The sequence below is a fragment of the Pseudoliparis swirei genome, chromosome 4 (genome assembly GCF_029220125.1).
Source record: "Pseudoliparis swirei isolate HS2019 ecotype Mariana Trench chromosome 4, NWPU_hadal_v1, whole genome shotgun sequence".
NCBI classification, from domain to species: Eukaryota; Metazoa; Chordata; class Actinopteri; order Perciformes; family Liparidae; genus Pseudoliparis; species Pseudoliparis swirei.
Window position 1 is genome coordinate 7,989,566 of NC_079391.1, and position 25,646 is coordinate 8,015,211.

Consider the following 25,646-nt stretch of genomic DNA (forward strand, 5'->3'; position numbering starts at 1 on the left):
ATTATGAAATGTGAAAAGATAATGAGCTATTTTTTGCTGCTAAAACTTTTACCAGTGGTGTTGTGCGTGCAGTTGTCACAGACTCCTCCCCCTCCTCTGTAGTGCTCATCTGGCTGGTCATCGGCTCTGATGTCATAATGACAGGTGGGGGCGTGGCCATGACACTGACAAGACCGGCAGTTCATAGGCTGTAGCTGGTCACCTGACTTGAATGGCTTGTCATTGTAGAGCGGTGCACAGCGCTGGCACTGTTGAAAACGGTCACATACGGTCTATAAATACAGACATACATGTATTTATTTATACCACAACAACAATGTTTTTAGTGCTTCCTTAATTACTAAACAGCACGCGCAAAGAGTTTCTGAAGTAATCATTCCATATAAAGGTAAAGGCTGCAATGAATGCACGTTTTCATTGATATACACGACTTGTACTTTTAAATTAATTAAAGCCTTTGTGGTAAAAACAAAAACATCCTTTGACAAGAGGATTATGAGTGTATACAATCATTGGTATTAAGCAACACATTTTTATGGTTCTTAATTTATATGTTGTCTCAATGTTCTTTGATGTTGTCGTTAGCTATTTTGAACTTTATTGCTTTTAGTTTTTAGTATTATTATTTCTACAATACACTTTATATTGGATAAGAGAAACTTACTTTTGCATTTTATGTATGTTTTCACAAATGGAAAAAGTGACAATAAAGCTGACTTTGCCTTTTGATAAATAAATGTCATAAACTGTACACTTTCTGAAAACTAACTGTGACCATATAAAAATGATCCCATGACAAGTAACATGTCTTTTTTTTATGGAACAAAGAAAGAAAATGAGACAGACACCGCGAGGAAGAAAGACACATAATGAGAGAGAGAGGGGGAAATATAAAGTTAGACAAATCAGTGGCCCGTGCAACTCTAAAGAAAGAGAAGAATCAACCACACAACTGAATAGAAAGCACAGAGGTATTCTCTACTCTATAATAAAGAGCCAGTGCATACACACAGCATGGGGAAATCAAACTGCTAATGAGGAGCGACTTGCAACAGCCAGGGCTCCCACACAGGCCCACTTTCATGTTAACATAAACATACAAGATGTGTGGAGGGGAGGAGGAAAGGGGGGGAAAAGTGGCATAAAAAATGAATTTTTCTGTAGCAGAGAGCAGCAGAGGCGAGAATCAGCGAGTACAAGCCCTTTGATTCTGTTCAGCAGTCAGTACAAATTATGGCGGACAAGGGGGGCATCAAATGGCTGGATTAAAAATGTATTAAAAAAAACACACAGGAGTTTCTCCCGTGTGTGACACATGCAGACCTGCACTGGGCCCATTATGTATGACACACAGAGGAGGAGGGGGGAGGGGGGGTGTAGATGGAAAATAGAGGGAAAAGCTCCTACTTTGTGTATGAGAGAAAAGGAGGGAGGAGGTCGGGGGAGATGAAGGGAACTGATGTGAACAGACATGAGGAAAATCCCCTTTGTATTTTAAATATTAGGACTGGAGGGACGGAGAGACAAGAAACGGACAGAAAAAAAGCAATCAACAAGTGTGTGAGCAAGAGATGTGGGGCAGGAAAAGAGACAAAGAGATCAAACATATTAAAAAAATGTGTTAGTCAGTGACGAAGACAAAAGGCCCCATGTGTACTGCAGATACAAGACGACACACAAGGCTCAGCATCAAACATATAGAGACACACAATAACGGGGAACACTTTCTTTCCCTGGTATGTCGTAGGCCTGTGGAGTTGTATACATATTCAGTGTTTCTCACCAAATTGTATTTTGTGTATCCTTGGGGTCGAATAAATATTTGTTGAATTCATTTGTGTATTTGTATGTGTTGCTGTGGTGGGAAAAAAAACATGATTAACTAAAAACACATTTTGAAAACAGTCGGGAGAAGAACATTTTAGAAGACAAATACACTTCCTCTCAAGCGAAGGAACACGATCTAAAGGGTTTTCCTATCTGTATATTGTGTGTGTGTGTGTGTGTGTGTGTGTATCCAGGGCACTTCTACCCTGGTGGGTGATTATTAACAAGATCTAATGAAGCAGCAGGAGATTCTCTAGAGACGTGATGTATGCAAACACATACCGACACACACGAGACAAAAAGACACAAGCGTGTAAAGACCTATACACACACACACACACACACACACAGGAGGGTGTGTCTTGGGACATTCCACAGGAGAGATGTTTGCATGTTACTGTTTGTTAGTCCGTCTTCTGTTTGTCTGTCTGTCGTGATGTTTGGATTCAAATCGATCGGTCTGCCTGCCTGTCTGTCTTTGTGGTTGTCAGTCTGTCTGTCTGTCTGTGTAGTTGCCTGCCTGTCCGTCTGTCTCTTTGGTTGCCTGTCTGTCTTTGTGGTTGTCTCTCTGTCTGTCTTTGTGATTGCCTGTCTGTCTGTCTGTCTGCCTGCCTGTCTGCCTGCCTGCCTGCCTGTGGCTCTGCGCCCCAAAACGTTTCCCATATCAAAAAGCTACTTCCCTCTGGCTGTGTGAACAGAGAGCTCTCACGTCGTCTCATCCGCTGGGGAGGAGTTGAAGAGCGAGATGTAGCGAGCTCTCCTCTCCCCGTCTCTCCCTCTCTTTTCATTCCTCTTTCGTCTCATCTGCCTCTGTGCCTTCTCCTTCTTCCCACCCTTCCTTCCTCTCTTTCTGAAAAACGAAATCACTCCGTGCATCTCTCCGGGCTTCCCACCTCTCCCTTTCCTCACTCCCGTCTCCCCCCCCCCCACTGCTTGTTCTCATCGCCACGCTGAGGATGTGAGCGGGAAATATTACCATACCAAATGAAAGGGAGAGAGTTTCTCTTTTCTTTTTATTCAACATTGCGTTACCTTCCCTCTCTCCCAGCCTGCTAATTAGTCGAGGGACTGGTGTTCGGGAGTTGAAAGAAAACGACACGCGTTCGTTCTCTTCTTCATAGAAAAGGTTTGGATGGCTCTCCCATCATCGGCAAGAGGACGACGCACACTGTAGATTGAGTGTTCAGAGATTTTATTCAATTGTTTGTATCATTCCCCAAATAGCCAGTCCTCTCCAACATTGTCTTGTAGCTGACGACTTCATCACCAAACTCAGTTCTTCCCTTTTTGTCTGCGGGTGATAAGACTCCTCCGTCACGAATCAACAGTCAGACTTTTGACTCTCTGTCTCACGGAGACACCTCCTGACCACTCCCAACAGATTAAACTCAGTGAGACAATACAGACCGACGTGTTTTATGAATTATGAACATGTTGTCGTCCATTTCTTAACGAGACATTAGAGAGTTCTGGAAGCAAATGGCGGCTGGATGAGACCTCATTAAAGATTTTATAATTCAGGAGATGAAAACGGCATTTAGTGCAAATGATGTGGTTTCTTGTTTCTTTATGAAAATTAAATAGTTGTTCTTTTCTAAATGCAAGTCTTCAATGCATTACAAAAACAAGTGTGTGTGTGTGTGTGTGTGTTTGTTAAACTGTTTTGCAGAGTAAAGAATAGCATCTTATTTTCACTCCGAATGTTTTGACATACCTGCTGAGTGTGGTTGAGCTCTGGACTCTAATGGATATGTGAACATTCAGACGGCCTGTCACAGGCACACGTGTGTGTGTGTGTGTGTGTGTGTGTGTGTGTGTGTGTGTGTGTGTGTGTGTGTGTGCGTGTGTGCATGTTAATCTGCTGGGGCAACTCATCTTATCCTAAATACCATGACCAATTTCACGCTCTCACTGGAAAGGTCATGCCACTGCCGCTCGTGTGCGCGCGTGTGTGTGTGTGTGTGTGTGTGTGTGTGTGTGTGTGTGTGTGTGTTAGAGCATGTTGGTGTGGACACAGCAGTGTTGTTTGGATCTGAAGTTAACCCGGTTAACCCCAGCGCAGCTGAAAATCTGCTGCTGAGGCAGACTGTGGCAAGAGATCTCGGGTAATGCTACTTAACGTCACTCGGCATCAACATCTATGACACAGATGGAAACACAGAAACACACACACACACACACACACACACAGTGTGCATTTATGAATACACATTGAAACATATCCACATTTAATTCACATAAACACACACACACATACAAACATTCAGACAAATTGTTCAATGATGTTGAATCAGCCTCCAGCTGCACACAGAACGATGTCACTGGCCCGTCCTTGAAAGAAAGGAAGTGTGGATTGTGTTTACTTCTCACAATAATTATATATTTCAATTGTGTTCACACTAATATCAGAAAACACTGAATCCCTCAAATATGATATTACAGACCGCTAAATGAGAGCAGCATTGTGCATTAGCGCTGTGCTTCCTACGTAAATTGGTAGAATATTCGGTCGTTTAGTTTTATTAGTCGACGACCATTTCTTCAGTGCATTAGTAATTTTAACACTTTTCTTATGCGGAATAACTGGCTTTAAAGAATTTATTGTAAAACAGCCCTATTTTACACTACCGTTCAAAAGTTTGGGGTCACTTAGAAATGTCTTTCTTTTTCAAAGAAAAGCACTGTTTTTTCAATAAAGATAACATTAATCAAAAATACACACTATACATTGTTAATGTGGTAAATGACTATTCTAGGTGGAAACGTCTGGTTTCTAATGAAATATCTCCAGAGGTGTATAGAGGCCCATTTCCATCAACTATCACTCCAGTGTTCTTATGGTACATTGTGTTTGCTAATCGCCTTAGAAGACTAATATCCGATTAGAAAACCCTTGTGCAATTATGTTAGCACAGCTGAAAACAGTTATGCTGGTGATATAAACTATACAACTGGCCTTCCTTTGAGCTTGAAGTTTGAAGAACAAAATTAATACTTCAAATATTAATCATTATTTCTAACCTTGTCAATGTCTTGACTATATTTTCTATTCAATTTTCAATTCATTTGATAAATAAAAGTGAGTTTTCATGGAAGACACGAAATTGTCTGGATGACCCCAAACTTTTGAACGGTAGTGTACATCGACGTGTTCTGAATCAATGTTTTCCTTCCTATACCTAAACTTACGTATTTGCGAATGGGGGACTGTCTTTCAATCGGGGGGTTGACGGTTCTATCCCCGGCCTAGTCGATGTCTCCTTGAGCAAGACACCTAACCGTGAACCGCTCCCCGTAGCTGTGTCTACGGTGTGTGAATGTAACACGATTGTAAGTCACTTTGGATAAAAGCGTCAGCTAAATGACATGTGATGTCACATATTGGCTGATACCAAGTACCAATCCAATACCAGCGTAACAAACAACAACTGTCAAACAGGTCATACCTCTCTAATATGTGAAAACATCTCCTTCAAACACAACTTGTTTACATTTCTCACCAAAAAGGACATTTTATCAGATAATGTAACTCAACCCAACCTCCCTTAACAGCTGTTTGCTCCGTTAATTAGCCGAGCAGGACTGTGCTCGCCATGAAGCATCATCCGGGGGAAAACAGATAGTTTAACTTCGGGTTTGTAGTCCTAGTTTTCATGTGCAGTAAAGATTGAACAGGACGTAGGGATCAGGTAGTGGGTGACACGAGTTTGTGTACCTGTGGAGTGTGAATGAGTCGATTAATAATATTTTAGAATTTAGGCTGCATTGGAGCCATTTCAGACAACTCTAATTATACAGCAGAACAATACAGCGCGTGTGTACAATACAATATATGACATAGCTTTCAGACGCGACTGAATCATCAGCTGTGGAGAGACGGAGTGACAGAACGAGAGATCCCCTCTGACACAGAGTGCACATAAGAAAGAATCAAAAGAAAAGAGGGAGAAAGTGAGGAGTGTGTGTGTGTGTGTGTGTGTGTGTGTGTGTGGGTGTGTGCGCGGGTTTGTCCGGCATGTGTGTTTAAGTCCGTTGATCATCCTGACACATGTCGGAGCATTTCTGTCACTTTAATGTCACTGTGGAAATTCTGCAGATTAGTCCAACATCCGTCACGGTGCCCGGCCGATCCGAGTCAACAGAAGGCATGCAATATTAAAACGCTCACATTCCCCACGGCCTTTCATGCTCCAATATTACAGAGGCAGAAGAAAGGCCCTGAATATTCACTCAGGGAGGTGACATGGACAGGTTTGGAGGAAACGTGCACACGGACGCACAGATGATCACGAGAAAGGACCCTGTATAGACACACACACACACACACACACGTCTTTCACAGAAGCGTAGCTTAAGTAGAGATTCATTTCCATAAAACGTACACACACACATATCCACACATATATATCCACATTGGTTATTTCCAGCGCATCTCTCCAACACAAAAGATCTACTGTACGTACAAGTCTGAGGAGAAAAGAAACCGATTTGGAGGATGGGAGAAATGAAATAAAGAGAGGGATGGAGCATGAAAAACGGGAGTCAAACGGGAGTGAGGGGGGGGGGGAGAAAACGACTGAAGGGAAATGAAGCGAAAGGCAAACAGAGACAGAACAAGAGCTGATTAGAGATGCATGCAGAGGGAATGTCATTGTTCTAGTCGATTTGAGACATTATTTAAACCGGGACCCGAGAGAGAGAGAGACAAGAGTACGAGAGCGAGAGAGTGATCGACAAAGAGAACGGGGACCGAAAGAGAGGAAACAGAAGAGTGGCGAATATAAGAAGAGAAATAGAGGCTGTGAAAGGGAAAAAGAGAGAGGGGCAGGAGGATGTGTTTTTGCCACAGAGTGTAGGAGAGAGTTTGTATTTGAGTTTGAGGACACGAGACAACCAATCGAATAGCTGCTGGTTGACAGCTGTACTTCTCTACTGGTCTGAAACACACACACACACACACACACATATCGAGAAACGCGGGGTGTATGAATGATACATAAGTCGTGAATAATGCAGGCCGTCCTGCGCTCCGGTGAGGTGGAGCAGTCACACTGAACTTCTCACTGCTGACCGGCGAGAGCTTTCTTTGGGGCGATGTTGCGTTAGCTTTGTCGCGAGCCGAGGCCGGCTGCTCCCACGGTGGTCAACATCAAACGAGACTGAAATCAAACCACAAGCCTGCAGCGTACTCGCTTTGGGAGAACACTTTTGGTTTAACTCAAACATCTCCTGTGAAAGATGCTTTTAAATTCAAAATTAGGAACCCAATAAGATATTTCCGCCCGATTGTAAACCGTTCTGCACTGGGAGCTGCTTTACGTAGGATTACACGAATCAAACTCAATGCAAGCCTTTTGTCTCTCCCACTATATCATTTCTTAACCCTCCTGTTACCTTCACATTTACTAACATATTTTACCCTCGGGGTCAATTTGACCCCAGCAATTAAAACCTCCAGAAAATTATTGGAATTAATATTGTTTTCCAAGTTTAAGTGTGAGGTACTTCATGTTTGTTTGTTGACTACCTAAATAGTCCTTTAAATATATAAAAAAGTTGATATTTCTTATATGTTTGACAGTGAAAAACAGCCTGGGGTCAAATTGACCCCAAAGAACACCGACGTTAAACATGGAATGGGGTCAAATTGACCCTAAAGGTAACAGGAGGGTTAAACACAAAAACAAACCACATTCAACTCCTCATCACCAGCATTCAGGAAGCTCAGTTACAGCGTCTCGGTTTAACTGAAGTAAGTCAATGTGAAAGCAACCGAAGACTATTTAGACCAGATTAGAGTTCTGGAATAAAGAAGTGACCCGTTGTAAATCTAGTGGAAAACATCCGAGACACCACGCATTCAGTTATCATAAATCACACACAACCCTCACAGCAGGCGTGTGCCAACAAGGCTGATGTCAGCTGTCAGTTATTTACAGCGTTAACGGCATAGAGTGTATTGCCTGATTTAGCAGTCTGACCGCACTGATGCCCATCCAGAATGTCAGGTTCACAGCAAAAAGCGCCTCGCTCTGCGGGTGAACAGCATGCGTCCCAAAGAACGCCGGTTAATGGCACTTGACGTACATGTCCCGGAAGAATAGAGAACTTGAATTTAAAAAAAGGAAAACTATATTTTACAAGGAATGGGTTTTAATAAATGTGTCTGCGCGTTTATAATTTATGAGAGAAGTCCCTTTAATGTTGTCGAGAAGGAAATTGCTTAATTAAGACCATGAGAAATCTCTCCACAGGGGGTCTCAGTGTGCTCAGTGTTGGTGTGTGTGTGAGTGTTTATATGCTTGAAAATGAAATGAGTGAATATCTGGATTTAATTCTTATAGTGATCATTAAAAACCAGCATAATTACAATGGACATTTACAACATGGAGAAGATAACAGCATCTGTCAACATTTGGCATTTTAGGAAAAATATACGTAACACCTCATAGCCCTGATTTTATTTTCATAAATCAATGAATGTGCAATAGAAAATATACAATAGAGAATAGATCACTCCATAGTTATACAGTGTTTTCTTTTTCTTTTTGTTTCATTCTGTCTCTTTGTTGTTGTTAATCCTATGTTTTACACTTATTGCTCTAAATATGTGTGTCACTAAAATGAGCATCATCTAAAAATCTGCACATGGAATATCAATTGTCTGAAAGACATCTGTAAATGTCTAATTGATGCCTACTTTCAATTTTTAAAAAAAGAATGAAAAGAAAATATATATATTTGTGTTAATACAGGTGGACCTTGTGTGTGTTAAAAGACCCTCTAATAATCTCACACACACTATATAAAACACGAACTAGGGGTGTGTGAGGTCCAACACCAAACTTACAAATGAGGTTAGTATTACAGATTGTTGTCACGAGCTTGTGTGTGTACTCACATTGTTTCCCTCCGCGTGGCTCTCGGGCAGACACAGGCAGCGGTAGGGCGTCACACGGGTGTCACAGTGGTCTGCATGGCCGTGACACTCACATCTGGCCAGATGACAAGCAGAGGAAGATAATACTGGGAGGTCCCCCAAAACTACATTGTACACATCTGCTTAAAACAACTGAATGGGTACTTCTTAATGGAACTGCTGCAGTGCCATTAGGTAAGGAAGTAAGAAGTACCCATACAACTTTTTTAAATGGCATCCTGAGAACTACCAGAGCAACATAGCAGGTCGCCCTGTCTCTCTCACTCACACACACACACACACATCCCTACATTAACAACACTGGACCATCATGATTCATTTAACAGAATTATCTCACGCTGACCTTTTACATTTTTTTTCCTTCACATTTTAAAATGATACTGCCTTCAATGCAGCCCTTCATTTCAATACTTTGTGAAACATGAAAGATATTAAGACATGCACTTAAAGGAGCCTTTTCAATATTCTTTTGTAAAAAGGCTAATGATAGAAAAATATGTTTATTGAGACTGGTGTCCTCAGTATGTAGCATGTTAAAGGAACACTGTGGAGCATGTAGGGGGCTATATTGGCAGAAATGCAATATAATAACAACAACTTTATTTATTGAAAGAAAAATCAGCAGTTTTATTTCACTGCACCTTTAAGTAGCCTGTTCACCCTTTACTCCCTTAATGAAGTGCCATGTCATGTTATATCACTGTTAAAATATTACACATATTTCACATAATATACTGTGAATAAATACTGTAAATATATATAAAACGATAGCCTGGATATGTAGGTATATATATATATATATATATATATATGGATCAATATCATTATGAGTACAATGTATTCACATTGCACAAATAAAGACCAATGCCCTAAAATAAAGAACAATGATATTTATAATTGTGCCGCTCAGCAGAGTATGTTTTGATGTAATAAAGTTAGGTTCAGTCATTTTTCAATGTTTTTTCTTACGTTGGGCATTCATCTACAAGAAAATGACAGGAATCAGGAAAACATTTTCCTCGTTAAACTCATAGTTTTTATAGCCCGACGAGAGAGTTGTGAAAAAGAATATGCTGAATGACATTTCTGCACCACGAAATCATGCAGCAATTTAATGTGAGAGGGACTTTGTTCTCACGTGGAGGACAAACGACGCTCATGAGAGCAGACAAAGACACACACACACACACACTCAGGTTATGAGGGCTCTCTGCCTTGCCAACACGATTGTTTACATGTATTAAAAAGAATGAAAAGGGAAGAGATAGAGAGATGGAAGAAGAATGAAAGAAGAGGGGGGGGGGGAGACGGGGAGGGAGACTAATACACAGATGAGATTTCAGCACTTCTAAATCTCCGTTTCTCCCACTTCACTATAACAAGCTACTAATTAAAACAGCTTAGAGGGAGGGGGAGGGAGAGAAAGAGTTAGAGATGATTGCCTCCTGCATAATCCTGTAATTACCACAGTCATAAAAAACAGTCACTCTGTCAGTCTAATGAAGAGATGTGTTCACAATTACTCTCAGAAAGCTCTGCTGGTACTCAACGGGCTGCGTGGAAACATCTTTATAGATGTAAAAACGGGGCTCCTCACACATTTTTTAAGAAATCAATACTGAAAAAGATCTTCAAGTGTTTCTTTTTCACTAATTAAGCCATCGAAAAATAAACCGTGGACGAGTGACAGGAGTGACTTAAAGATGAATGCATGCCTTTATTTGACAGTGACAGTGGGGAGACATGAATATGGGTAAAAGAGAACGGGGTAATGATGGCAGACGGTCGGGCCAGCCGGGAATCGAACCCTTGATCCGTCACCGGGAGTAAACGTTCACTAACAGAACCGAAATCATGCTTCATATGAGGATTCCTCTACATAAATGAGTATAATCGTAAACACTTCCAGAAATATGTCATTGTTAAGGACAGAATATCACTTTATAGTTGTTAAATACATCAGTCAAATTAAATAATTGACCGTGGCTGTAATTCAAAACGCCATCAACAGAAACAGACGAGGTCCTCATCGAGGGATCTCTTGTCACTCCTCACCTGCCGCTGACGGTGATCTCGTTGATGGCGTAGTATCGGTGGCGCTGGTTCGCCCCGGCTGCTTCGGGGTGGGACAGTCCACTCAGGTGAATCCTGACCTTGGAGGCGTGGACCATCTCCTGCAGGGCGGGCGTGTTGTAGAAGTCACTGTAGCCGGGCCGGAGGTTTGGCTCGGGGGTCAGCAGGCTGAAGATGATGCTCCCTCCGGAGAAAGGAGAACCGCTGGGACACAAGAAAAATAAAAACACACATCACACATTCAATTGAGTTTAAGTTTGTGTCAAGGTCACAACTATTGCAACAAACAAACAAAACAATCAAGGGATCAGAAAATGATTTTTTTTTAAACAACAACAACAACTGTGAACTGATACACCATTATCGGATTTTTGAAACTTCCAAATATCGATATTGGTAACGGCCTGAAGTTCAGCATCTGTACTAAAAAGCATCCAAACAAAACACAAATGTTATGGCAGAGACAAAAACAACGATTCTTTAGTTTTGACCTTGACGGGCTTTTCTCTTTCCTTCTTTCTTCCCGTCTCTCCTGCAGCCTCCTTCCTCTTTGACTTCAGGCAATGCTGTGAGAATTATTCAGGCCACATTCCTGGTGTATGTATGTAACTGTGTGTGTTTGGCAGACAATAGCTGGTGAGTTCCCAGATTGCGTTTCTGTTAACCTGCATTCAACCAAAGACTATTGGAAGTCACGACCACCGGACTACAAACGGAAAACGGTGTCCAGTTGCCGACCACTTGCCGAGACCACTGAACCACTGCACACATACTTGTCTTACTGCGATAACTATAGCGAAGGAAAAAACGAGACTCCATCACTGAAACTTCAATGTTCGCCATGGACCAACATGTATGTTAAATTAAGTGTGTTCCAGCTCTGACTTGCTTTTCTTTGTTGCTTTGGGCAAATGCGATTCATCTCACAAAAAAATAACCTGTTTATCTGTGAATGTAGATAAGACACGTATCACCAACAGCTCTCCTGGAGCGGGACTGTAATTGACTGGTGTGAGAACCTAAAATGACTGCGGCGCTGGAGGTTATCTTGCCAGACACTCGAGCGGCCTCGGATTCGGCGACGTCTCTTGCGTAATTAAATAAAGAAGAAAAAAACCATATATCAAGATCAAAGACGGTGCTCTTTTTGATCAAATTATCAACCGCTAACGTCAGAGTGTTATCGTGTTGCCAATGTGAAGCTCAATTGCTCTCGTGCCAATTTAACAAACACAGTATGTGATATCACTTGTCAGTCAAGTGAAAAATAAGCAACGACTTCCGAATCTGTGATCTACTGATACCCGTTCCATCTCGTGCCAACGAGGCCTTGATACAAGCAGCTATGCCAAGATGTAGTGTGTGTGTGTGTGTGTTTGCGTGTGTAGACTATGTTCGTGTGTAGACTATGTTCCGAGGCCAGTTTGCCATCATGTGCCAAGGCAATGCTGTAGGTGGGTAGCTTTATAAACCTAGTCACTGAAAGAGTGCACGTTTTAAAATGTATATGTGTGTAATGGGTATACGTGCAATTAATTTTGTTATTTCTTTTGAGTTTTGTGCATATTAATACATGCACCAACACACATGAATGTGTGCGTGCATAAATGTGCGTTTCTTTCTTTAGTCTTGGCAGTCATTTCTGTGTAATCTCCTCCGCCTGAACGAGGCCATGACCACCCAACAGCATGCAGCAGAAACATGTGCTTCTGCTATGGGGAGAATACCCACACAAAACAACAGGCTGCTGGAGGAGTTCATTTCAGTACTTTTTTAATGAGATGAATTAAGGCGGTTTCAAATGAGGTGATCAATTTGCCAGAGAGAGTTTATCTTCATCTGACTGATGACAAAGAAATAAGAGAGCTTATTTCAAATTACACAACAATGCTGAATATCCTGCAGGTCACAAAGTAAATGTTTGCCCCACCTGATTAGCGCTGGATGTGCTTCTGTCCAGTCCATGTCCAGTCAATATGTTCTCTTTAATTTGCAAGGTTTTCAAAGGTTTTTCTAAGATTCAGGTGAATATTGTCGCGACCTCAAATTATCTTTCACCTTGATGAACCCGAAGCCCTTTTAGGCTGTTTTTCGCTCTCGTCATATTATTCTTTCTGTGGCCTTGATTTTATCAGCAATAAACAAGAACTGGACCTCTATGAAAACAATAAAACCTGTTAGCTACAAGTACAGAAATAGATATGTTGTGCAGTATAACACATTTACAATCATGAAAACGCAAGTTTAATTTATTCTCCAAAAATTGACAAACAATGGAATGTATATATACAACATTGTTCCGAGGGCCAACAAGTGTTACCAATGTTGGAACAAATGGTGGCTGTACGTGTGATATACATCTAACTCTACATGTTTAAATCTCTACTTACAGCGTATCCTCTCCTTCAAATGGTTTATTTGGGGTGATATTTTAAATATTTTAAATTTCTTTCAATAAATATCACCATTTTAAGCTTAGTTTTGGTAGATTTTCTCTTCACACATGATGTTCATAGACCTTCGGAAAGATGAATGTCTGACGATTCTGAAATCATGCTTTTCCATCCTGCTGGCGTATTTGTGGTTCAGGGGGTTAAACCATCAAATTTGATGTTTCCTTTTTTTTTTGGGGACACACAGATAATCATCTTAATGGAGTGTTTTCATATGAGCGTTCATATGATTGCGTTAGCATTCCAGAAGATAAGAAGATCATTTAAAAATTATTTTCTCAGAGTCTGTGAACTGTAAACTAAAAAATATACAGTATACAATACCTGTTTCTCTCTTAACAGTAAGGTAAATAATGCTGAATATTCTCCGCCCCACTCATTCCCACATGGTACCAACCTGGGCAGCTGCAGACAGTTGACGGAGTCGGGTCTCAGCAGCGGCCCGTTGTTTGGCATTTCAAACACACTGCAGTTCATGGCCATGTATTGCCAGTCCAGCCAGGGCTGCTCTGCGGAGCGGCCCCTCTCCGGCTCCGTGAGGTCGAGCCTCCGTCGTTGGATCAGAAGTGACTCAGGCAAGAGCCCACCGAACTGTAGTATAACATAGAATACCTGGAGGAGAGGGGGCAGTAATATGTTAGATTTGCAATACAAGTACAAATATACAATGCAACCCATAGTACATAGTAGAGCACGTTTTAAAAAGGAAGGTCTTGTGCAGTCTTACAATGGTAAAAAAACTTTTTTTAAACTCTATAATGTCATAAATTGTGTTTCTATATGGATAATCTAAAGTTATAATTAAGGGTGTTAATTGAAAACAAACAGCCCTCACACAACCAATAAACACCCATCTACACACACAAGTAGCTTCCTACAACACATAAACCATGCTCATGTGTGTGTGTGTGTGTGTGTGTGTGTGTGTGTGTGTGTGTGTGTGTGTGTGTGTTGAGTGTTATCTGGCCCACTACAGTGTGGGCCGGGACACTGGGTTACACAGCAGGGAGCGCATTAAGCCACCACCACTGCGCACACCCCTGCAGCCCCCTTCCTCCCCCCCACACACACAGACACACACACACACACACACACACAGGACTTCAGAAAGTAAGTGTCTTTTATCTGGGGACTTGAGTTGAGCTTCCACGTCCGAATAGCTCCCAAAATCCTGCCCACACTCACACACACACTTCAGAGAGGAGGGACGAGTCTTTTGACAGGCCCGGTGTCGACAACGCCCAAATCCAGCAATATCTCTCCCTCTCGCTGCCCTCCTGTCTGTCTCCCTGCAGTGCTTAGCGAGAGGATGACACTCCTGTTCACTGCACACGCAGGTGGAAGCGCGTCGATGCTGCGCTGCGTCTCAAATGTGAACTGCACAACGAAAGGAATTTAGTTGACTGTCCAACCCAAACTAACGAACAATGAATGAGCAGGTAGGGGCTGATACACCATTTAGAATACTCAATGATTAAAGAATAACCCCCTTTTTTGCTTATGTCACAGGGTCAAAACGTGTGATCCGAAGTTAGCCCTAAACCAGGATTTCACATCGATATTATGACATTAAAAAAATATTAATTGTAGAGGTTGACAGCAACTTCTCTCCCACTAAATCATTACCACCTCAAACTTTAACATGATTGCACATGTTGTTGCATTAATCTATTTTAAAGTGACCGAATAAAGGCAAGCAAGTTTACAGCATTCATCCTCAATTGATTATTGAGTGTAAATATAGCGTGGACCACCCTCCGAGAACATTTCTAATTCATATAATATATGAAACTATTTTTTTCTGTCTAGTAGATATGCGTCAGCAGTTAAGTCGCCTTAAAGATCAGTTATTGTATTTCTCACCTGCAATGCCCATCTATCCATCTGTCTGTCACTAGTGTGAGAATAGATGCGTGTGTGTGTATGTGTTACCTGGTATTGTCCATTCACCAAATCCACGGTAAGAGTGAGTCCTTCATCCAGGTCCTGTGTCGTCATGATCTTAGAAAGCCACGTGGTGCCCATGTCCTGATCATTGATGTAACTCAGTGGATGGGCATTGAGGTTGAGCCGTAAGACTCTGTCGCTCGTGGTGTCCTCAACGCCGTTGGCAATGCAGTATCTGTTGACGGTGAAAGTAGCTCAAATGTATATTAGTGTTCCAAAGGGGAGTATCAGCAACACTGAAGAGAGAAACTTAAGAAAGACATGGTTCATCACAAAAAGGCTCATTAAAATACAAAAAACATTTACACTATATATTTAAATACAGTTTACTTTTATGTATTCATTAGAAGATACTGTACCTCTCAACTAAAGGGTGTACTTTGGGGTGACTGGGAGGACAGCGACACTCTGACTGGGCATGGAGATCAGGCAGAACCCCGGAGTACACCTCCATGATTTCCCTGTTGAAACAAGAAACAGCAGATTATATATAACTATAATACAACGCTGAAGCAACATAGAATAATATAAATAGTAAATTTGGACAAGGAAGGAATCACATTTTAAATTCTTCTCCTCACCTACAAAGCTTGATTGGTGATGCACCGTCATATCTTAAGGAGCTTGTAGTACCATATTGCCCCACTAGAGAGCTGTGCTCACTAAATGCGGGACTACTTGTGGTTCCTAGAGTCTTAAAAAGTAGAATGGGAGCCAGAGCCTTTAGTTATCAAGCTCCTCCTTTATGGACCAAGCTTCCACCTTCAGTCCGGGAGGCAGACACAGTCACCTCATCTAAGAGTCGACTGAAGACTTTCCTCTTTGACAGAGCTTATAGTTAGGGCTGAATCAGGTTCACCTGGTCCAGCCCCTTGATATGCTGCTATAGGCTTATAGGCTGCTGGGGGATGAATCCTTGTCCCTGCTTCCTGCATCCAGCCTCTGGTCTAGACCTGGCCTCCTTCCCAATGGCTCTGCCTCCTCCTCTGTGCCTCCTACCTCAAAGGCCGACCTCCTTGGTCTGACCTGTTTCGCGATGCCTACTGAGTTGGCCTCCTGCCATGACCCTGCTGATGTGCCCCCCCTCTCTCCTCTCATCTGTTCACATGACATCTATTCATCAGTCCATCCTGGAGAGGGATCCTCCTCTGTTACTCTCCTGAAGGGTTCTTCGATTTTTTTTTCCCGTGAAGGGTTTTGTTCTGGTTTTTTGGGGGAGTTTTTCCTGATGCAATGTGAGGTCCTGGGACAGGGACGTCGTATGTGTACAGATTGTAAAGCCCTTTGAGGCAGATTTTTTATTTGTGATTTGGGGCTATAAAAAATAAACTGAATTGAATCAGGCACCAACAATCTTGTAAAAAAAAACATTTGAACCATCTAAAGAAAGAAAACATACAGATTCACAAATTATGGGGTATGGATTCCTAATACAATTTCAACTGTGCAGCGATCATGAGGATGAACAACAACAACAACAACACAGTGACCAAAGACGGCTTTGTCGTAACTTACATCTTGAGATACAATCTCGAGACCTGTTGAGGGCCTTCGACTAAACATTTAGTGCAAACTGGAAAATCAAAAGGAGCAATTTGAAAACTCAATCTTTCATTTTGTACCAACCCAATCTTGATGAGAGGAACTTGTAAGCTCCCGGTCCTCCCTGTGTGCAGTACATCACCGGTAAGCATAACACTAATTGCCTTGTATTGAATTCTCAGGAAAATCCTCTGGAAGCAGTATGGATCTTAAGATGCAACGATTAGCCTTCCCCTTCCTTCCTCTTACCATCTTTCCCTTTATCGCTCCATACAGCTCTTCTTTCCGCGCCACTTTAATCTATACAGTACATCCATCTATTTCTTCTCATTTCTATCCCTTCTGCCCTTTATTTAATCTATCCATAGCTACCAATTTCACTCCCTTTTCCTTTGTCAATCATGGTTCCTTCTTCTTCTTCCTTCTCTTCAAACCTTTTTCTTTCCCCATCGTATTATTTGGCCCTTCTTTGATCCATTCCCCTTTCTCTCCCCGTAGCTGCTCATCACTTGTCTCGCCGACTTACTCTATCCAACTCACCTGTTGGTCAGAGTGGCAGGATACAATCTAAAGTCCTGCATCCGTCCAATGAACTGATTAGACCCTGGAGAGATGAAGAGAGAGGAGGAAAGAACATAAAGAGAGGGGGTTAATGGGTTTGTACTGAAGGCAGTGAGTGAGAGGATTTCACAGTGTTTAGTAGATTATCTTATCAGTTTCTTGATAGCGGCTAAGTGAGGCTGCCCACAGCTGCTTATAATGGCCGAGTTCACGATACATAGACACACAGGACCGGCCACAGTCTACATTTGCTTCCAGTGGAGAGCAGAAGGGCTTACAAGGACAAATTCATGAGTTTGGTTTGAGGCCGGGGCCAAAACAGGTCCGTCTAGGGACAGTCGAGCTAGATAGAAAGATAAACAAAGATAAAAGTGTGTTTCCTCGCTCCTTCCCTGAGCTGTGTCCTTTCTGGAGCTGGTCCTTTGTCCAAAACCTGTGTCCGTTCTTGAAATTGTAGAATTATTATAATTGCATATGATTTTTTTCAAACACTGGACAAGTTAGTACATTTTAGAGGATTTATCTGCAAATAACTAATATTTGTATGATTGATTAATCTTCCAAATACATGTTTGATTCACTGATGTATCGCACATTTCCAGAGCCCAGAATGATGTCTTCAAAGGAGACTTCCACATTTGAGAGACTGTAAAACAAACATTTGGGTACTTTTTCTTGAAACATTGAACTTATTTTACTTTTTCCATCTATGATAAATAATAAGTGACAACACATCTGTTAGCAGGTAGAGAGACGGCGAGAACCCGAGACAAGCCGTGATGTTGAGAAGAAAGGATCTGCAAAAAAGGTAAATATGTTGGACATACAGGACTGTCTCAGAAAATTAGAATATTGTTATAAAGTTCTTTATTTTCTGTAATGCAATTAAAAAAACAAAAATGTCATGCATTCTGGATTCATTACAAATCAACTGAAATATTGCAAGCCTTTTATTCTTTTAATATTGCTGATTATGGCTTACAGCTTAAGAAAACTCTAAAATCCTATCTCATAAAATTTTAATATTTCCTCAGACCAAGTACAAAAAAAGATTTATAACAGCTGAGTGTTTGTCAAGGCTCAGGAAACCCTTGCAGGTGTTTCGAGTTAATTAGACAATTCAAGTGATTTGTTTAATACCCTACTAGTATACTTTTTCATGATATTCTAATATTTAGAGATAGGATATTTGAGTTTTCTTAAGCTGTAAGCCATAATCAGCAATAAATCAGAATAAAAGGCTTGCAATATTTCAGTTGATTTGTAATGAATCCAGAATGCATGACATTTTTGTTTTTTTAATTGCATTACAGAAAATAAAGAACTTCATCACAATATTCTAATTTTCTGAGACAGTCCTGTATATGAAGTGTGTCGAAAGTCTCAAGCAAACACGAACTGGAACGTCTCCAACGTGTGCTTACAATGTCCAAACGCACATGTGGTTACTGGACCGCACACAACAAACACCATCAAACGTCTCAATGAACACAGGCGAGCCCCCAACTCATCTCTCCACACACACACACACTATCATACCTACGTGACAATGTTGGACAGAACATAAGATGTGGAGTCTGGCTCAAAGAGAGCCGGAGACTTTCAGTGTCCAACAAACTTCTATTAAGTTTGACAACAACTCGACGCTCAAGAGACGGATAACGTCGACAGAACCCCTGCCATGTCTAGCTTTTGTCTGTGTCTGTAATATTTCAAAAATCAGGCACATCTTGTCTCAAAAAGATGCAGAAAAATTGGTTCACGCGTTCGTTACTTCGAGACTGGATTACTGCAACTCCTTATTAGCAGGCTGCTCTAATAAATCTCTTAGGTCCCTCCAGTTGATCCAGAATGCTGCAGCTCGTGTTCTCACTAAAACTAAGAAAAGAGATCACATCACTCCTGCACTAGCTGCTCTGCACTGGCTCCCAGTAAAATCAAGAATCACTTTTAAAATTCTTCTCTTAACCTACAAAGCCTTGATTGGTGATGCTCCATCATATCTTAAGGAGCTTGTCGTACCATATTGCCCCACTAGAGAGCTACGCTCACTAAATGCGGGACTACTTGTAGTTCCTAGAGTCTTAAAAAGTAGAATGGGAGCCAGAGCCTTTAGTTATCAAGCTCCTCTTTATGGAACCAGCTTCCAATTTCAGTCCGGGAGGCAGACACAGTCACCTCGTTTAAGAGTAGACTTAAGACCTTCCTCTTTGACAGAGCTTATAGTTAGGGCTGAATCAGGTTTGCCCTGGTCCAGCCCCTTGATATGCTGCTATAGGCTTATAGCTGCCTGGGGACGTTTTAGGATGCACTGAGTACCTATCTCCTCTTTTTCTCTCCTTAAGGATGAATTTTCATCTCTCAATCACACGTTACTAACTCTGCTTTCTTCCCGGAAGTCCTTTTGACTTTACGTCTCATGGGGTCATCGGACCCTATGAGACGGCATAGATCCTATCTGCCTGATGGATCGTCTGGGTCGTGGAATTCCTGCTCATGACTACGCCACTGTCCTGTTGAGACTCCGCCCACTCCTCCTCCCCACCGCCATCTGCCTGATGGATCGTGGAGGTCTCCATCGTGGAATATGCCTACTATGAACTATTCATACACTCTGTCATATTCATTGAATGTATTTTAACTCTAAATCTGTCCTTCTGTACACATTACATCTATTGCATCTGTCCATCCTAGGAGAGGGATCCTCCTCTGTTGCTCTCCTCCAGGTTTCTTCCTTTTTCCCCTGAAGGGTTATTTGGGAGTTTTTCCTGGTCCGATGTGAGGTTTTGGGGCAGGGATGTCTATGTGTACAGATTGTAAAGCACTCCGAGACAAATTTGTAATTTGTGAAATTGGGCTATACAAATAAACTGAATTGAATTGAATTGAATTGTACAGGTGTGTGTGTGTGTGTGTTAGAGGCTTTACTGTGTTTTCCCAAAAAGCATCCTCACATGAGAGAAAGGGAGTGGATGAGTGTGTTTGCATTTGAGAGGCTTTGCCATGTTTGGCCCAACTGTGTATGTGTGTATGTGTGTGTCGGAGGAGGAGTGTGTGTGTATGTGTGTGAAACAGGGAGAGTGTTACGGGATGTAAGTGTGTTCAAACAGTGTGTGTGTGCTTGTGCAGCCTCAGGCTTTGGCTCAGGATTTCTTTAGCGTGTGGAAATGGGATTATGCCTTCCTGTGAAAAGCACTCTGCCTATTGTTACCGGGATGATTCAAGGTATAAGCCTTCATTCCCTCTTCTCTGTGCGGGTCTCTGTCTTCTCTCTCTCTATGTTTCACTTTCTGTCATCCGTCGCTCTCAGTTTCCCGTGAGAACTCGGACCACTGGGACTTTTGTGAGCCCTTTGTCTCACTTGTTTCCCTCTGTCCTTCAATAGTTTGCCGTCCATCGTGATTTCAGCTACAGCTAATTAGAATGGCGATGGCTAAAAAAGAACGCAGACCACAAATAGTGTCGAAAACTCTCCGATCAGTTCTCCTAATGATGCGTTATTACTCCCGTTGTGAAAACCGATCATGTAATCCGTTGTCATCTGAAGCTCTGCTCTCGACAACGTCTCACTCTACTTATCAGACACGCGGTCTTCAGACAGCAGGGTCCCCTCAAATCACAGACACCGTCGTTAATCATTACATCTGATCAGCATTCGCATAATCAATCCACTGATCAGAATTCCAGACACAGGCCCCCAGGTTCAACAACCACGCAAACACTCTCTCTCTCTCTTTGCCCCTCGAGCCAATCACTTGCATTGATCACAGCCACTGATGTGATCTTCAGCTGATCAGATGCTACCTGCCGTGAACTAGGGATCAATGCCTGATAAACGAGAAGAAAAACACTCGTTTATCACTCTGGAGATGAACGGATATAATTTTTCTCTCAATTTCTCCCCGATTGACTGAGACGGCTCCCAGGCACCACCAATCAATCACAGATGTGTAGTTGAAGGGGATGAAGGCTGGAAGGAAGATAAAGGTGGAGTAGTCATTGACACCATATTTAGATATACAGACAAGATAAACTAAGAGGTCATTTTTACCCACATGGAAGAGGAGAAAAAAAGAGGAGGGTTGTATGAAAACAAGTGTCCTCCTTTACTGTTTGAGTCTCCTGCTGCAGAGATATCTGCAATTCTAAATAAATATATCACAACATTTTTTGAGAGGTTAATAATTGTGAGATGTTTTAATGCAGTGCCATGTAATCTGGCAACTGGATCATTTCCATCTCTCAAACAATGAAACTTTTCACATGAGGGGGAAAAAAAGGGAAAAAAACGGGCATCTTTACCGTTGGAGCTGAGTCCCACCCACATTGCTCGGTCCTCGCCGATATCAGAGAGCCTGGCGGAGAGAGGTTGTGTGTCGAATGGCGTCCCGTCCTCCTCAAACCCATCCAGGAATAGACTCACACGTCTGTCGTGGACCTGGAAGTCAGAGTGAGACCTAAGTTTGTGCATTTTCAGCTCAATGACGTGGACAGTCTACATTTTCTACGGAAACAAATTGAAAAGTGTCATTATATTGTAACGGGGTTCATACACATGTTGACCAATGGATTTATATGACCTTTCCATGACTTTAAACCAAATATCCATGACCAAACACTTTGTGAAATGTTGGTGTATACATGAGCACACGTGTATACATGAGTACACCTTTAAAAGACACAAATAGTTTGGGTAAAAGAATAAATATTTAGATAAATGTTTATTCTTTTTATCAAACTATGTAAATGAACATATGAATATAACACATTTCCATGACTTTTCCAAAAATGTGGAGATTTCAATTTTTTTAAGGACTATTGATAATAAACATTTTTAAATGCTATGACTTTTCCAGGTTTTCCATGACCGTAGAACCCTGTTCTAAATGCTACACTATGTGAACAAGCTAACTTGTAAACAAACAACAATAAATAGTTTTGAAAACATATTTTCAGAGTAGCAGAAACATTTGATGAGGATGGCCCAAGCAGTCAGATTTTTATTTATTTTTTATGAAAAAACTTTGTTGATTTTGTCTAATAGCATCTTAGAAATTGTACACCAGGTTGACAAGTACAGAGATGATCAATACATAAATCAGCATGTACATAAGTCATCATTGGAAACCATCGAGAGTCCCACGGTGGAGCCGACGTCCATGTAAGGCAGCGGCCTGAGGGGCAGATGCAGCGGCAGAGGCCGAGCAGCTGAGAGTGGCAGCTGCTCCAAGTGAGCGTCCATCTTCAAAAGTGGACGCACGCTCCATCGGTGTGTGCTTTTGCATATCTGTGCATGTGTTTGAGTGTGACCACGTGTGTGTGTGTGTGTGTGTGTGAATTATACATACGGCTAATCTTCCAGCTCATTTCCCCAGTAGCAGAAAGAGCCTCAGGCTAAACTGCCTCAGCCGCAAATTAGCTTTCTGTTTGACCAAAAAATCTTCCCTCTCTCCTTTTCCCGATCGGCTGCATGAATATTAAAAACTGCACGGCGGACAACATTGTCAAAGCGAGAGCAGCCTCCCTTCACATCAAACCCGGGCAAAAAGAAAGATACTTCCATAAGAGGGGCTCTCCCTCCTAAAAAAAAAAAGAAAAGAAAAAAAACGTTCATGTGCCCCGTCCTACCCGCTCCTCCCTTTACCCGATCTCTAAATCCTGCGTTTGTGAAACACACTGTGGGAGCGCTGATAAACGGGACTCTCCCCGTCTTACTCGAGTCCCCCTCTCCGTCTCCTGCTCCGGTCCGCCTTGCTTCGTCCTTTCTCCTGCTCACGAGGTCATTTCATTCCACTACCTTTTCTTTCTGTCTGTTTTTGAGTTCCCTCACCTCGTTTTTCATTCGCTCCCTACCTCTCCCTATTTCTCATAACCATCTTTACTTTCTCTCTCTCTCTCCCCCCCCCCCCCCCGCTCATCTCCCTAGCTGTCTCTTCCCCTCATGTTTATCTTGCCCTGTCGCTCTCACTTGTTGTCAGCTCTTTAGGGAAGTTGAAAAGGTGTGAGGAGGGAAATAAGTCCAAGTCCAAAAAAAAAGAAAAAAAACGCCTTTAGGGGATGAAGGCAGGCCCAGACAAGTGTCTGCCTCTCAGAGGATAGTTAAGACGCCCAGACAGACACTTTCATGATGGCTGATTGAAGACTAGCAAGTGCATGAGAGCAGAAGAGAGAGAGAAAGAGAGCAGGAGAGAAGAAGAAAAAAAGGAAAGAGAGAAGAAAGAAAAAAAAGACAGGAGGGAGAAAAAGAAAAGTCAGAGAGCGGGTGTAAGAGAGGGAGCTAGAAGAAGGGCCCTCTTTAAAACCTCTAAGCCGGAGCGGTGTGGCTCTTGGGGAGATGTGAGGCGGTTGTCAGGCCTGATGTAAATGAACCCTGAAGCGCTTCATCCTCCTTCGCTGCCACGCGCCCTTTTGAAACACAGCCAACTCCCCTTTGTTACCTTTCACAAACACTTTCCCTCTGTTTCCCTTCTCCCCCGTCCATCGAGATTTTTTTCCTCCTCCTTTCGTTTACCTCTTTTTCTCTTTTAGCCCGTTTAACTTCAGAGTTCTTTGAGAATGGAAGGAGAGAAAAAAAGGGAAAGGAGTCAAATAAATCCTTTCTTGATGATAACCGGTCTCCTTTGGACTGTGTGCACGAAGTCCGGAGGAAAGAAAACTACTTTAAACGACACCTCTCCTCCTCCTCCCTTCATCCAGAGGATATGCATGTTGTTAACTAAAGCACTTTACAGCACCGTCACCTTCAGATGCACTTTCTAATATAAACTAAACAGAGCCCACAAGTAGTGATAACTAACTGTAACTAACATTACGTGTTTGCGGTTAATGAATAATAAAGGTTTATGATATATTTGCTATTACTTTTGAGTGTCCTGGTGTTGTACATCACGTGTTTTTAATATACACTCATGCAGTGCTCTTAAACACGTACCTGTGGGTTCAACCAGGAGCCAGCTGTACCCAGCATACTGTCTGGCAGTGTAACAGTTAATATTGTGTAGGGAGTGACGGAGGATGAGCTGTACCCAGCATGCCGTTGGGCAGTCTCACAGTTATTACTTAGTGATAAAGACAGAGACATCTTCCATATTAGTTACTTCCCAGTAATAATAATCTCTTATTGTGCAAGGTGCACCCACAATAATTGTGATCACGATAATCACAAATAACCGTGACGCAACTCTTTTCCATTATTACGCAAACCCAAGCTACAGGACAAACGCTTGATAGAAACCCGTTCATTATTGCTCTGACATTATTGGTTTCTGCCGTTTTGCTCTTCTTTGCTGCAAATTCGCATGAAGATTGAAGCTGAAGATGGAAGAAGAGATGGGTTCAGCAGGGTTCAATCCTGGATATTGAACCTAACCCCTGCAGCGCCTGTAGTCCCGCCTCTATTCAATGCACCATTTGTACCTGCATGCTCTTTGCTCCTGTGACTTCACATTTTTTTGGACCAAACTGATAGCTGTTATATTTGTTCATTGCCGATAGAAGTGCTAAACATGTTTTTTCCAGCTATTACATTAAACTTACAGTAATATATGTTCTAATTCTTCTCTGAGGAAGTTTCTTTCTTATTAAACAATTTCCTTCCAAAGGTTTCTGTGCTCTTAGGGAGTTTCAAGTCGCATTTCCCTGTGCACCACCCACCCCACTGGCACTGTTACCACCTAAGCCTCTCTAAGAGCCCAGGGAAGCCCTGAGTGGAAAGCTTTTAGTGATCTGGAGACTGGCATTTGGACGAAAGCTCTTCTCCATTTTCACACTCGTGCCAAACCATGGCTCAGTCCACTGTGGACAGCAGTGTTTCCTCTGAGCTCACTTTGTAGCTGAGGGCCCCAAACGTAAGAATGGCACAGGAAATATGAATAGAATTAGACCACGCAACAGTATCATGTCAAACCGTTAGTTCTGTTGCCACTGCGGAACCAACGTTAACAGTTGAGTGTGTCTTGCAGATAAAAAACAAATGTATTGCTCTGTAAAAGTTCTGTTTTTAAATGTTGTACAAAGGCCAACATTTTTAAACTGACCCATTTGTGACTAATGGAATGATTAAATAAACCTTGTCTCTTCTGCAATGATATGAAGGACGGTGTTTAAATAGGTGTATATTCAAACTGGATTGGAGGTAATATTAATAACGAATGAAAACTCAAAAAACTAGAACGGGCACTCGGTAGAGCGCATACCTTCGCATATCACAAGATTGGGCATTGAATTATGAACATGTTGGCATTAGTTGCATGCCAATTGGATAAAAATTTACTGTGCTATGGTAAAAAGAAGATTTTTACCTA

At 42.0% G+C, this 25,646-nt stretch overlaps 1 protein-coding gene across 6 annotated transcripts in view; it reads right to left on the reverse strand.

Annotated features, from left to right (window-relative positions):
* The window catches only part of ush2a (Usher syndrome 2A (autosomal recessive, mild)), a 222,984-nt gene that overhangs the window by 178,768 nt on the left and 18,570 nt on the right, over positions 1 to 25,646 (reverse strand). For all 6 annotated transcript variants that reach the window (XR_008831481.1, XM_056413166.1, XM_056413164.1 and 3 more), the window contains exons 6-13: positions 21,646 to 21,781; positions 17,323 to 17,386; positions 15,600 to 15,701; positions 15,226 to 15,415; positions 13,691 to 13,905; positions 10,823 to 11,044; positions 8,729 to 8,822; positions 53 to 248 (exon numbers count right to left, since the gene is read on the reverse strand). Coding sequence is in view for 5 of the 6 variants with exons in the window: in XM_056413166.1 (XP_056269141.1) it covers positions 53 to 248; positions 8,729 to 8,822; positions 10,823 to 11,044; positions 13,691 to 13,905; positions 15,226 to 15,415; positions 15,600 to 15,701; positions 17,323 to 17,386; positions 21,646 to 21,781 (1,219 nt within the window). In the remaining variant the exon portion in view is untranslated. The remainder of the gene's footprint in view (positions 1 to 52; positions 249 to 8,728; positions 8,823 to 10,822; positions 11,045 to 13,690; positions 13,906 to 15,225; positions 15,416 to 15,599; positions 15,702 to 17,322; positions 17,387 to 21,645; positions 21,782 to 25,646) is intronic.